Genomic DNA, 14,388 nt, shown 5'->3' with positions numbered 1-14,388 from the left:
CTTCTACTGTTTTAAAGTTGTTCTATGGGTGACCTGCACCCTCCCCCACCCCCCCATATCCCTTACTAAGGAAGCAAACTTCAAACCACACTTTGAGTGGGGGAAGGATCATGTCAGTTCTTCAAACTGTTTAAAGGTCTGGAAAGGGTTTCAAGCCCTTGAGGGGTATTTGGATGGCACAAGGCATCCTTTTTTCTTGGCAGCCCAGCTCTCAAAAGAGCAGTGGGCACCCAGGACTCCCTGAGGGCAGGCGTTTCCTCCTATCCTTTGCCTAGGGAAAGCTGTCCTGGCTTAGGCCCTCGCTTGATTCTATTGAACAGACTACAAACATGCAAATTAGAATTCTTTTAATAGATTAAAAAAAAAAAGTACTAAAATACCCATGTGGTTCTGCTGTATTATTTGCCCAAAAGAAAGTAAAGGGCAGAGTGAAGAATCCCAGTGCAGCTCAGTGGGCCCGAAAGAGGGCCTTCCCACAGACTAAGTAGTGCTCCCCCCTCCACTCCCTGACTTCTATCCCTCTTGCTGTTCCCAGCCCCCAATTCCTGCAGCAGGAAACCCCAGTGGTGTGGCCTCAGCACTGGGGAGTAGAAGGCACCTGAAGGGCTGGCTGGGTGAGTGAGGCTATGTGACCTTTCATAAAAACAACACTGCAGAGTCAGGGAGTAGCTTGTGTGCAGCCCACGCAGCTGCCTGGCCCGCTCCGCTGTGGCACAGGTGGGTGTGGGATGGTGGTTCCTTCAGCAGCAAGGAACCCTATATCCCAGCAGAATACTTTCTCAAAATCGTTTTTGGTACAAAATAAATGCAAAGTTAATGAGGTGGAGAGCTGCAGAGGCTGGGCCAGCCACCCTCCCCAGACCTCAGATCATGGCGATGCTTTCAGGAGCACAGTTGAGGCGAGTGGAGGTGCTGCTGCTCCCAGAGGATTTGTAGGCCCGGCCAGGGGCAGGCTGCAGGGCCGCCACCAGCGTCTCTGAGGACACTGCCCCGAACTCATAGCTGAAGGTGCCGTAGAAAATCAGGATGTCAATCACAAATACCCACTCGCACAGGGCTGCCCCATGTTGCAGCTGAGAGCTCTCGTGCATAAAGAAGACACCGCCTGCAATGGGGCTAAGGAAGTGTGCGGTAGGACACGTGGAAGCTGGTGACACTCCTATCTTCCCAGCGAGCTAAGCTGGGGCAAAGAGCCACCTCTCATGACCTGGGAGGGGAAGAAGGAAACCGCACTGGGCAGTATTTTCTGGCTATATGTATGCCGACCTCTTCCCCCACCCCTCACCCCCTCCCTCCACCCCCACCCCCTGGGGCTTGTGTGTGGGGTGGGGGAGAAGGCTGGGTTAGAGGAGGAGTTCCCAGCTGTCCTGGAAGGATACTGAGGATTAGGGTGACAAAGGCGATGGCTGCCAGCACAATCCGCAGGTAGGCCATAGCCAGGTCCTGGGGGGCAGTGGCCCCATGGTAGGAGAGGGCACAGTGCAGGCAGACGAAGAGCAGCCCAGCGGGGAAGGCCACACCAGTTCCGATGTAGTGCAGAGACTTCGCGTGATCCACCTGGGCCCAGAGAGTGGGGCTGGTCTGTGAAGCAGCCCCACCTCCAGCACCCTTCTTACCCCCTTCCGCCCTCCAGCCCCTCTCTCCCCACCCTCAGCTTCGAAGGGCTAGCTCTGCCACTGGTGTCAGTCTTCAGGGGACTGAGGGCAGCTGCAGACAGCCAGGCCCCGCTAGTGAAAGTTCAAGAGGCAGGCAGGTGGGCACACCTGGAAGTTGCCAACCACCACGAGGCCCGCAGCATTGGTGCAGCCTGTGATGAGTGTCGTGGTGTTGACCCAGGAATGACGACTCTGCTCCAGGAGCTGCCCATACAGCAGCAGACAGATCAGGACCACTGGGGGAAGAAAGCACAGGTGGGGCCAGCACTGGTGCCCTCCTCCCACCAACTTACCCCCCTCCACCCCCCAGACACTCTTGAGGGCTGAAAGGGAATAAAGGGCAGGTAGTGAACTGGGTTTCCTCAAAGGCTTTGGCCAGCAGGGTGGCTCTGTGGGAGAATTTGGCCCTTGTTAAAGGAAAGGGAGACAAATGGTCTCTCTTGCTTTCACCCTTGGTGGGGTGGGCTACACTGAACAAGAGTTTCATGGGCCTTTCTGGGGTGGGGGTGGGGAAGTGGGTTGGACTGGGCTGGCTCGGGGGCTGAGGGCACAACTCACCCATGAAAGCACCCATGTTGCCAATGAGGCTGAAGAGGCAGCTCTCTGGGGGATATGTGCCACACTTGCTGGGGGTGGGGGGCAAGGACAGAGTGAGAGAGGGGCAGGAGCACTAGCACCCCTATTCTGGCCCATCTGTCTCTTGCTTTATCTGTGCCTGTTCCTTAGCAGGCAAGCCACTGATTTATGAGATGGGGCGGTTATGTATCATGCACAGCTGCCCCCAGGCTAGGCCCTCCCCCAAAGCAGAGCTCATTTGTGCAATGGGTGAGAATGCCTGAGACTCCTTGAACTCCCTGAGATTGTCAAGGCCTGCAGCCAGTCTGGCTTCCCTTGAGCCAGAACTGCGGCTGTGCAATTGGAGCGCTTGAGCTTCAGTCCAGGTGCCTCCACTTCCCAGCTGTGTGACCGGGACGGGGACATGCCTCAGTCTGTTCTCTTGCCTACAAGACGGAGGAACGGTAGCTGCCCCGATGCAGGCAGGACTGAATGGCACTGCGCACGAAGTGCGTTCCGCACCACGCCTGACACACAGTGACCGCACGGAGGGCTGTTACAAGTAATCTCAATCCTCTCCTTATTGCTGAGACTGTGGTACAGGTCTTGCCCGAGGGCCTGGGTCCCCCTGACCTGCCGGTTTCCAGCTCTACCTGATGAGCGGGATGTCATCCAAGGTGCAGCAGGTCTTGGGGCCCCCGTGTTCGGCGGGGTCAGGAGAGCAGGATTCGTTGTAGGACCTGGCAGGCAGGAAAGAGAGTAGCCTGGGGAAAAGGGGCTCTTCCAGGTTCTCGGGCCCTCTTGGGGACCGCCCTCCCAGACTTCTGCTGGCAGGGACAGAAGAGCCCACCCCCCAGAACCGCCCTGAGGCAGAAGCCAAAGGGGTGAGGGACAGTGGGAAACAGGGAGACAAGCGTGGAGCCATGCCTGGGGAGGGGCAGGCGTTGCCAGTGTCAGTTAAGAGCAGTGAGGCCCAGGGTCTCCGTCTGGCTTGTAGCTGCCCTGACCCGAGAAGGAACAGAGATGAAGGGAGCTTTAGAGGGAGGCTGTCTGCAGAGTGCGCCATACCAGTTCTCCACAGGGCACGCGTGGCGGTTCATCACGGCCATGGCATACCTGCAGGAGCAGAGCTGTCACCTCACACCCATGGCCCTCCCGGCCCAGCTATCTGCCACAGACTCTCTTCTCCCCATTCTGGCCCCATTCAGCCTTTGTCCTGGCTGGGGAGTCAAGTTGAAGCGGACCTGAAGCTTGATACCACACGAGAACCCAGAGCATGGCCCAAACTCGAGGACCTCTGGAAGTGGCCCTGGCTAGAAGGTCTGTCAGAGTCACACTACTGGACAGCAGTGGTGCCAGCTTGTCCAGAGGGGCTGTGTGCCTAGGCACCAGGCCAGGCTCTGGAGACAGCTAGAGTGATCCTGGAGACCACACTGGAGCCCACAGCAGGACAAGGGACTCTGTGTGTGCCATTGAGCTCCTGCTGGGTCCTGGCTGGACCCCAGCCCCCCTCGGCCTCGGCCCATTTTGTCCCTTAGTTGTTCTCTCCCTTCCCCTCCCCCTCTTTACTCACACAGTCCATAGGCCCGTGATGGAGAATGCTGACAAGCTGACAGGAAGGAGGATCCAGGCGGTCATGAGGGAGGGGAGCCAGGGTGGTGGTGGTGTGGGGGTAAGGACAAGAGGTAGGTGGGAAAAGGGGGGCCGGCCCAGCTGCCTTAAGATACTTCACCAAAACCATCAGCGGCCCCGGCCTGGTGGAGAGAGATAGGTCAAAGTCCAGGGTCCAGTGTCTGGCTACGGCCGGTGTGGGGAGAAGGTGGCCAGCACCGGATTCACAGCGCCCACATTTGGGTCTGAGCCCGCGCCAGAACGTGGACACCTTGTGGCCTCCGCCGTGGGTGTCCACGTTCCACCCGCATGCCATCGGTGCGCCCAGACTCTCAGGCCGGGCCGTAACGTCTCGGGAGGGTGTCCCGTTCCCAAGCCGGAGGGACCGGGCCGGGGGAGGGACTGCAGTCAAGGCAGTCCCGGCGGGCCGCGCCAGGGAAAGCCTGCGGGCGGGTGCGGGCCCCGGCGGAGCGGCGGCCGCGCGCAGGCAACCACCTGACCACCGGCGGCCGCGGGGGAGAGGCGGGTTAGCGCAGGAACCACAGCCCGGCGGGGCGCACGGGGGCCCCCCGAGAGCTGGGGACGGGAGACTCCCCAGGGGACCCCCAAGGGCCGGGTACACGAAGGGGCCCAGTACGCACCTCTCCGGAGCGCCCCGCCGTCGCCGCCGCCGCCGCTGCGCCCCGTTCGGCCCCTCGTGGCGCCGTCTCTGGCTGCGGCCCTCGGAGCGGCCCTGGAAGGTTTAAAGGGCCGAGCGGCCCCGCCCCTAGCGCCCCAGCCGCGCCGCGCCGCCCGCCGGGACGTGGAGTCCGCGCTGCCCCGGCCCCCGCGCCCGCGCTCGGCAGGAGACTACAACTCCCGAGCCCCCGCGCCAGAGGGCGGTGGAAGCGTGGGCGGTGCCCGGACCTCTAGGGTCCTGAGCGCTGTGGGGTGGAACTGGGTCGGAGGCTTCGATTCCGAGGTGCCCAGAGTCCCCTTACCTTGTTTCTGAGGTGGGAGCTTCGGGGGAGCGGGAAGCTCTGGGGCTGCGCCGCTGTGAATGGCATCGCGCACAAGCCTGGAGGAAGCCTCCCTTCGCCGCTGGGCACATTTTTGCAGGCCGGACTGGCCGACAGTGAGACTTGGGGGAACCTCGCTCAACGCGGCTCCCCGTGTCTGACTGTCCTAGGCGAGGCGGGTCCGCGAAGAAGGGAGGACAAAGCCTTGGCTGTTAAAATTCAAGCGCCCTGGATTTGGCTTATGTTTCCCTAGGCTCGGCAAACTCTGGAGGAGGGCTACTTTCGTCAGATACTTATTTTCAAGTGTCCAAGGACACAGAATACTGTCCAGAAGTCAGTGTCCAAAACATGTTTCTTGGCTGATGAACACTTACTTCAAGGCCACAGAGACCAATGGGATACCCATGGTCACACATGGCCAGGTATTGGTAAGCAAGAGAGGAGAGGCAGATTGGAGACCCTGAGCAATTTGGGAAGAGGAAACAAAATAGTGTGGGAATAAATTACCACCGACTTCACCAAAATGTACATGCCACGGGTGCCTCCTTGGGCATTGATGAAAAGGGTGGGAATAGTTTTCACATACTAAAAGTGTGTCTGGCACTATAAGAAGCCCAGCAGGTGCTGGCACCCCTGTCAGACAACACCTGGGCTGACAGATGGTTATCTGAAGGGAACATGGACCCAGGCAGCCAGGAGCAGGGGAGGCTTAGGTCTGGCAGCATTGGAGAGTCAGAGGTAATGTGCAGAAACAGGGGGCCATGTATTGTGAGGAAAAAATGGAGCAGATAAACTGCACAAGGGCTTGAAGGAGCAACCTTTTTTGGACCCAATGGAAAGTAAAAATGGAAACCAAAAATCTGTTGGAGAGCACTTTCCTCAATCACTTCAGGACAAATAGATAAAGCAGGGCCAAGAAGTATGGCTGAGCAGGGGCTCCAGGGGGGCTCAGTTGGTTAAATAAGTGTCTGCCTTCAGCCCAGGTCATGATCCCAGGGTCCTGGGATTGAGCCCTGTGTAGGGCTCCTTGCTCAGTGGGGCGCCTGCTTCTCCCTCTCCTTGACCCCCCCCAACTTGTGCCCTCAATTTCTGTCAAATAAAATATATTTTTTTAGATTATTATTTATTTATTTGACAGACAGAGATCACAAGTAGGCAGAGAGGCAGACAGAGAGAGAGGTGGAAGCAGGCTCCCTGCAGAGCAGAGAGCCCGATGTGGGGCTCGATCCCAGGACACTGGGACCATGACCTGAGCCGAAGGCAGAGGCTTTAACCCACTGAGCCACCCAGGTGCCCCTCTGTCAAATAAAATCTTTAAAAAAAAAAAAAAAAAAAAAAAAAAAGATGGTTGTGCAGAGTGATCACTGTACAATACCTGGCTGAAGGATCAGTGGGGTAGAAAATCCAGTCCACTTTTTGCCAGCCATGCTCTGTGTCCCAGGACACAGAGGTGTCGCTTTCTAATTCACAGAGAAGCACCATCTTTCTGCCCAGGTTTTCCCATTTGGAGCAGGCACCTTTTCCTCACCTGCCCAATGGTGCTGTGAACCCTCAGCTCTTCCTCTCTCATTGGAAGCTTTGTAAGTCTTAGTCAGCACTTAGTATATCCTGCTGAACTAGGTTTGGGTTCCTGTCCCAATGTTACCATGAGGAAGACTTGAGAAGCTATTTAGGTCCGAAACCAGCTATTCTAACATAAAGTGAGGGTAAGATGGGCACTCTAGAGTTAAGAGGCAAATTTGGCTTAGTAGGATAATCTCAGCAGTCTCTAAAGTAGAATTACTCCAGGATAAAACTCCCTAATACGGAAGGACTCTTCATGGTACTTGGTAGGGTGGAGTCACTTATCAGATGAGTGGGAGCAGACATCTTTAATAGTCCCTTCCAGCTCCAATGCTATGTGAGTCTAGTTGTTATGCTCCAACCAGGACGGTTCTTAAAATAGTCAAGGCAAAGCAAGAGATGAGATTTCAAGTGCTGATTCTGTGGTGCTGAATGACTTTAGGGCAGGCATTTAATCTTCACTTTTCTTATGTACACAAGTGATTTCAAAACCCTTGGCAAAAACAGTGCTGTAAAAATAGTTTATTGCTTAAAAAGAATACTGTTTTCGAAAAGTACCCCCTTCCAATATTTTCAAATAATTTGCACAGTTCATTCATTCACACAGCAGAAACATTGGAAATGAAAAAACAGTAAGAATATATGGCTTGTTATACATTTAACACAAATTAACCAGTGCAACCAACCTCTCATCCTGGAGGCTCTGGGAAGGCAAAGGAACCATGTACTCAAGGTTGTAACTACTGGAGATATCTGGGGTGGGTGCCTACGGCTTCTTGACCATCTGAGTCCTCAGGGATAAAATAGGAAATTCAACGAGGGAGCTGAAAATTTTCCAAATAATTGTTAACATTCCATGCTGATTCTCCCCAAAGGCTTGAAGGTAGGAAAAAAATCTGTCTTCATCCCTCTTTCTATATGCAAAGGTCTCATGCTTGTGAGCCAGCTGGGGATCCACTATCCTACTACCCATGCATCCTGGCAAATGCACAGCAGGCTGGAGACTCACCACCCCAGAGGGTTTTCTTCCAGCCCTATGGGCTAATCTCTAGTTGGCAGCACCCCTCAGAGTGGACGGTGGGGGTGAAGTGCCCCTTTCAGAGCCTCATCCACAGGGCGAAGCATTTGTTACTGCCCACATTGGCCCTATTGGCTGGCCATGCACCACAGACTCCTACCATCAGTAGAAAAAGCTTTACATTCTTCTTTCTCCTTGCATTACATTCTTCAAAGATTTCTAGGCTTGTGAACTGCTAGAGTTCAAGCTTCAGTGTTTACATAGCCCAAAGCCACTAAAAACCCCAGATTCCTTCTATTTATAGTATCACCCATGGAGGACCAGGCAACTGAAAGTCTAAAAATCCAAGGCCTTCTCTCAGTAAGTGAAGAACATTCATGGGCATGAGATAGGTCTACGAGACTACCAGAATTTTTTTTCTTTTCTTTTCTTTTTTTTTTGACCACCAAGAATAGATCTAGTCAAATGAGTGTTGGTTCTGAAGCAGCCTGCCTGAAGGCTCCATGGTACCCAACAGCATGGGGCAGTTCTCTGTGACACGTCCAGAGCCTGTGGGGAATGCTCTGTAACATGCTCCTTGATGGCAAAGCACTGAGTTTTGAAAAGAGCTGGAAGATGTCTGGAGGCAAGTCTGGTGAATAAACTGGACAGTAGCAGTACCATCATGGACCCCAGAGAAGGGGCGGCCATGAGCAGTGAGCCTGAGCTCTAAGGCTGTCAGCTGGCCAAGGGCCACCACCAGAGAAGCATTTCAGCCACATCCGGAGTAGTGGCAGCAAAACCACCAACAGGCCTCCCCAGAAGAACAATCTCTCATTTAAGTACCAGGCCTAGTGATTTCTATAGTCCTACTGCTTAAATGCGCTAAGAATGAGGATGCTTTCCTGGGTGGAAAATATTTTATATGTGCTTGGTAAGCAAAATGCCTCAAGAAAAAAAGTTCACCAGTAAGGAGTTTCTATAAGTCTCTTACCTGAGAGTGTAAGGGTTACAACAGACAGAAAAGGTTGTATTAGGTACACACTTTCCTTCTCACAAAAAGGAATGGAGGCTAAGATTTCAGGTGCCATGCCCCCAACCTCCTCTTCTGGTCTTGTTTCTAATCCTGTAATAAGTCCACGAAATAGGCCATCCAGTTGTGAGAAGACAGACCCAAAAAAGTATTTCCAGACTAGGAAGCCTAAGAGTTCCAGTGAAATCCTATATCCAAGTCAGAAGAGCGGTTGAAGAGCTGGAAAACTAAAATTCCCAGTCCTCTGAGCTGCCAGAAGATTGGGGAGAGAGTATGGCACAGCCTCCTTGACCTGGAGACTCTGGAGGGTAGTTAACATTGTAAGTCAAAAGGCACTTCTAGCCTGGCTGAGTAAGTGGAGGGCAGACTTTCTCCTCTGAAAGTAGAAATGAGCCCAGGACTGGCAAATTTAAGGCATTTAACCTTGGGCCAGCTCTGTGGGTCAGGAACACTCTGGTCCCTAGCTCCCTTCACCACCAGGCCCATCTCACTTATCTACCTCACTCACTTTCCCAGAATTCCTCTGGCACTGCAAACTGTGGCTTAATGGATTCTAATGATGTAGTTGAAGTAGCTGCCTTGCCCCATTTCTGAGGTGGTAGATTTTCAGGGGTGTAGGGCACAAACCAACAGTGCCCTCAGGTGTCCTTTAAGAGAAAAGCCACTGAGATGGAACAGTCAGACTGATCTTGAGACCCTGATGTAGAAAAACCCCTGGAGCAGAGGGACTTTGGTTTCAAGAAGTCTTAGTGTTCGTGGGCTCATTTAAACCCCATACTTCAAGTCACGGAGGTTAGGTCAATTGCTGGAAATCTGCAGGGGGTTGGAACTGTGGTGCATAGGATGTCTTGTGGATGTCTCAGACCTTAGCCTGGCCCTGCATTAGGGAAACAGGTCACTGAGTTGAAGACAGTGATATTCCTAGGATTTATATACTCTTGGGAGATAGGAAAGCAGAAAGAATGGGGCAGGGGCAGGGCAGATGAGAGAGGCTCATTTCGCAGCCCATTATATGGGCATTTTTCTTTCTTTCTTTTTTCCCCAACTAGGGCTCCAAATAGGCAATTATTGCTCATGTTGAATTTCCCTTTGTATGTACATTTGAGACTGTTAAATCACATTTGGAGAGTCAGTTTCAAGCTTGTTTTGATAATTCCCCTTTAACCTGAGCAAAGGATGGTCTGTTCAGAGCTAGGAATGAGGTTGAAAACTGGAATCCTGTAGCCCTAAGGGAGGTTTTGCTGCAAGAAATCCTTGCAGTTGAGTTCTAGGTCTAGGTCTCTTTATCTAGACAGTGCAAAGCAGAGCAATGTGAGAGAAACTTGCAAAAGCCATGGAAGGATAGGGAGACGTGCTTGCAAGACAGTCTCAAAAATGAAAATCTCCCATGTTACTGGTATCGGAATTACTGGGAGAGCTTGTCAGAAAGGTAGATCCCCCAGAACTCCCCACCTCCAAAGTCCTGAGCAGTTGGGAGGTCCACAGTCACCTTGGGAGGTGGGGTGGAACTGACAGGTTCTGAGACAAAGATGAGGGAATGGAAAGAACAAAGAAACAGCTGAAAAAAAGGTCTAGGAAAATATGGATGGAAGTGAGCAGAAGCAAGGAACAAAGGAACTGTAAAACTACAAACGCGGTTCATTAAGTTGGGTGGAGCAGCAGCGGGTAGGTGTCCCACGGCATATGACCTCAGTAAGAAAGCAGCATGCTGGCATAAGGTTTCATAAACGTCAGCTCTCCCTGGAATCTCTGCTTCTAGAACACCAAGTTAGCCAAACAAAATTCTCAAATTCCAGAATACTAAGCCGGTCAAATGGGCCAACATACAAAGCAGGTTTGTCCTTGTAACACTCGGTTCCTATGAATGTCGAGCTTGGTGTGTGTGTGTGTGTGTGTGGTGTGTGTGTGTGTGTGTGTGGTGTGTGTGTGTGTTGTGTGTGTGTGTGTGGTGTGTGTGTGTGTGTGTGTGTGTGTGTGTGTGTGTGTGTGGGTGTGTGTGTGTGTGTGTGTGTGTTGTGTGGTGTGTGTGTGTGTGTGTGTGTGTGTGTGTGTGTGTGTGTGTGTGTGTGTGTGGTGTGGTGTGTGTGTGTGGTGTGTGTGTTGTGTGTGTGTGTGTGTGTGTGTGTGTGTGTGTGTGTGTGTGTGTGTGTGTGTGTGTGTGTGTGTGTGTGTGTGTGTGTGTGTGTGGGTGTGTGTGTGTGTGTGTGTGTGTGTGTGTGTGTGTGGGTGTGTGTGTGTGTGTGTGTGTGTGTGTGTGTGTGTGTGGTGTGTGTGTGTGTGTGTGTGTGTGTGTGTGTGTGTGTGTGTGTGTGTGTGTGTGTGTGTGTGTGTGTGTGAAGATCAGCTCAGACTGGTCCTGACACCCTCAAACTAGTAGTGAGCTCCCTGGGCAGTGAATCCAGCCTGGTGAGAATGCCTTCAGCCTGGTCAGTGTCGGCTCTGGCGCTTTGTGATCTCCTCCTGGACGCGCAACTTGAGGGCCTCTCGCATTGGTGGATCCAGAGGCGTGTGTGCGGATACCTCCTCACTCACCCTTCCTGGATCATCATCCTACGTGGAGGAAGAGTCAAGAAGCTCAGGGCTGGGCGTCTTCTGGAAAGGCGACCTGCCCTGTCCCTAGACAACACTCTTACAGAACTCCATTTGATTCACGGCTTCTTGCCAGTGCCTGCCATTTCCCAGCTGTCCCCTGTGATAGTGATTTTCAGCTGGGGGCCACATGCCCTCCCAGGGGCCTGCTGAGGATCACTGTGTGGCAGGGTTGAGTTGTGTTCAAAACCATTGCCCAGCAGTCTACACTCCTATGTGGAGCCGACACTGCCCACTGGCCCTGAGGGAAACAGTGGCTCAGGCTCTGGCAGTGATTTCTAGCACGGCCCAGGACCTTCAGGCTGCAGCTGTTTCCATGAGGCATACCTGATACACGATAACTGAGGTGACCTCTCCGCTGTCTGCCTCATATTCTAAACAGAAGAGCTGATGGCCAGAAGGTTCTGGCTCGGAGCTGCCACTACTGCTGCTTTCACTGGACTCCTCACAGTCTGGGTTGCTTAGGTGGGTCGAGCCATCTGGAAGGATGAATCACAGTGAGAGGGAAGAGGGGAAGGCTGCTGGAGCCCCTGCCCACACGGAGGACACACGAAAACATACCATAAAGAAAGTCCCGATCTTCTCACGGGCTCTGTGCGTGTGTGTTATGTGTTAAGTGCGCACCCAATCAATAGTTTCATTTACCTTTGTATCCCTGCTCTGGGGCCAGCACAATCCTATCATGTGATAGATACACAATACACCTTCATCTAGTGAATAAACTTGCAAGGTAGTGGAGAGGTGGCCAGAGTCCTACCTGGGTTCAAATCCAGGCTCTGTCATTTATTAGCTATGAGAGACCTTGGGCAAGTTAGCCTCTCTGCTCCTGTTTTCTATGAAACAAGTGACAGGAGCTTCCGTCTTATGGGATCCAATGAAACTTAAATGAATTAACATACCCAAGATCTAGAAATACTTTTAAGTAACACCAAACAAGTTTAGTGCCACCCTAGCTATTGTGAACCCTAGGTCCCTGGGAAGCTGGAGAAAAGGCCATTTTAAATACTGAGTTTGAGTTTCATTCTACACCTATGTCCTGGTCAGCTATAGCTGTGCCAAGCTCTCCGCCAGCTAGTGAGAACCCTAAAGCACAGGATGGTGGGCAAACCAGTAGACAAACCACTACTTGCCGGCTCCCAGGTATTTCCTGTTAATAGTGATGCTTAACTGGGGGCCACGAGCCTTCTCTGTTCTCAGAATCAGTGAGCGAATGAGGAGCGTCGAGGTACGGGTTCCGGGAAGGAACGACATGAACTGAGCCTTGGGGGTTAATAAGTGGCTTTTTCCACGTAGAGAAAGGAGCGCGTAGAGAGAGAGCTGGGGGCTGAAAGAGCGCGAGGGATGGAGGAGGCAGGCGGGGTGGGCGGCCTCACCTCGGTGTCGCGGCAGGTACACCTGCCGGTCGGGTTTGCGGGGCCGCGTCGGCGCGGGCGTGTGCCGCCTCCTCGCCTTCTCCTTGGCCGCCTGCTTCACCTTCTTGTCATAGTCGTCCCTGCGGGGAGCCGAGCGGGAGTCAGGGACCGCCGGGCCAAGCTAGGCTGGGGGCGGCGGCGGGGAGGGGCGGTACCGGGCGAGCTGGTTCCGTCTGATGTGGTGCACAAAGCCGTGGCTCATGTCCAGCCGCCCGCCAGGCTTGCAGCAGAGCCCCGGCCCGGGATCTGGCGCCGCTTCCATCTGGAGCCTTGCGCTGGGAGCCTCCGCCAACTCAGCGGCCCCAACAGCCGCCCTCCCGCCGGGCGAGTACCGCACCGCCCCTCGTCCGACTTCCGGCCCCGCGCCCTAACGTCCCGCCCCGAAAGAGCCTGCCGGGCCGAGCATCTCGGCGCCCGGAGTTCCCGACGCCGGTGCTGGGATGGGGCATGCGCGGCTTTCACTCCCCGTCGGGGCTTTTCTTTGTCACGTTAGCACTAGGAAACAGGACTTAGGCTTATTGCTGATACATCAGAAAATTCAGAAAAACACAAAGCACCCATTACACCACTCAGTGATCGGTGTGGAGTCTTCCTTTCCTTTTTGCGGTGAGAAAATGCTGTAGAACTCCCATCCCCGGTTGTGTGACCTCGGCTGACCATTGAAGCCCGCGGAGCCTCAGTGTCCTCATCGGTAAACGAGGCCACTGAGCGCATTTACCTCAAAAGAGGTTGTGAGGAGGCGAGTGCTCGGGCAGGGCACACAGCGGCACCCTGGCCGCACAGCCCTGCGAAGGCTGCTGGCGACTGGGGCGCCCCTTCTAGCCGGTCCAGAGCCCGAGCCCACACGATCCACATCTCAACTGTCCCCTCGGGAGGACCCAGCGCTTTTCAGAGTCTGAGTGTGTAGTTTGGGAGTCCTCTTTTAAAAAATGACAAAATTAGAAATTTGTGGTTAGTACAGCGACATACTGGTATATCCACACGATGGAATACCGCTGAGCAATCAAAAGGAACAAGTTGTTAATAGACGCAAGCGTGTGGATGAATCTCAAAATAAATTCTCCTAGCCAAAGGCACCAGGCAAAAAAGAGGACACGCCGTGGGCTTCCATTTATATAAAACTGCTTTGTAGTGAGAGAAGGCAGATGTTGGGGGAAGGACAATTTTGAAGCTGGTGGGTAGGTTTTTTATCTTGATTGTGATGATGGCTTCAGAGGGTATACACCCATCAGTCAGTATTTAGCAAATTGCACATTTTATTTTTTTTAAGATTTTTATTTATTTATTTGAGGGACAGAGATCACAAGTAGGCAGAGCGGCAGACAGAGAGAGAGGGGGAAGCAGGCTCCCTGCTGAGCAGAGAGCCTGATGCAGGGCTGGATCCCAGCACCCTGAGATCATGACCTGAGCCGAAGGCAGAGGCAACCCACTGAGCCACCCAGGCGCCCCAAATTGTACACTCTAAGCATGCATTTGATTGCATGTCAATTTCATCTAGGTAAAACTATACAAATAAGTATATATTTGAACTATACAAATAGTTCAGGGCCGTGGACAGGGTCGTGAAGGTCACAGGCCCCGAAGTCTGAGCTTTATTAGCGTCAAGGTTGTCTCTGCCTGACGTTTGCATTTTCCTGTGATGCCAAGAACAATTCTCTAAATGTGGAATAGAGTAGCCAGGTCGCTCCATGGTGGGATGGTTTGGGGATGTAGCCTAGTTCTCTGGTGCCCAGTGACTGTGGAGACGACCTCCCGATTCTGTTTCCCGGGCACAAAGTTTGTCGAAGAAATCCGGGGCCCAAAGACATCTTTCTTTTAATCCAGAAAATTATGGGTAAGGTGGCAGTAGGCCCGCAATCTTTTCCCAGGTGTGCACGCAGACGCTACGAGGCCACAGGAGGCGCAGTACTTCCCAGAAGTTTCTCGCGGCATGATATGTCCTCCACGGCGACTCGTAGAGAGCCCAGCTTTCCAT

The 14,388-nt window shown here is 53.3% G+C and overlaps 2 protein-coding genes across 2 annotated transcripts; both read right to left on the bottom strand.

Annotated features, from left to right (window-relative positions):
- Positions 1-330: 330 nt before the first annotated feature.
- Positions 331-5,808, bottom strand: TMEM150A (transmembrane protein 150A). Its single transcript, XM_047746200.1, has 8 exons — positions 4,463-5,808; positions 3,784-3,964; positions 3,279-3,326; positions 2,864-2,950; positions 2,214-2,281; positions 1,764-1,891; positions 1,380-1,557; positions 331-1,105 (listed from the first exon to the last, which is right to left on the bottom strand). Exons 2-8 carry the CDS (start codon positions 3,846-3,848, stop codon positions 864-866), a joined length of 816 nt encoding a protein of 271 aa, XP_047602156.1. The 5' UTR covers positions 3,849-3,964; positions 4,463-5,808; the 3' UTR covers positions 331-863.
- A 4,910-nt stretch (positions 5,809-10,718) lies between these two features.
- Positions 10,719-12,781, bottom strand: C9H2orf68 (chromosome 9 C2orf68 homolog). The gene is made up of 4 exons (XM_047745003.1): positions 12,569-12,781; positions 12,375-12,493; positions 11,329-11,480; positions 10,719-10,962 (listed from the first exon to the last, which is right to left on the bottom strand). Exons 1-4 carry the CDS (start codon positions 12,673-12,675, stop codon positions 10,840-10,842), a joined length of 501 nt encoding a protein of 166 aa, XP_047600959.1. The 5' UTR covers positions 12,676-12,781; the 3' UTR covers positions 10,719-10,839.
- Between the last annotated feature and the right edge of the window lie 1,607 nt (positions 12,782-14,388).

Source organism: Lutra lutra, chromosome 9, assembly GCF_902655055.1.
Source record: "Lutra lutra chromosome 9, mLutLut1.2, whole genome shotgun sequence".
In the NCBI taxonomy this organism is placed as follows: domain Eukaryota; kingdom Metazoa; phylum Chordata; class Mammalia; order Carnivora; family Mustelidae; genus Lutra; species Lutra lutra.
Note: the sequence above shows the minus strand (reverse complement) of the source record. Positions and strands in the feature narration are given on the sequence as shown.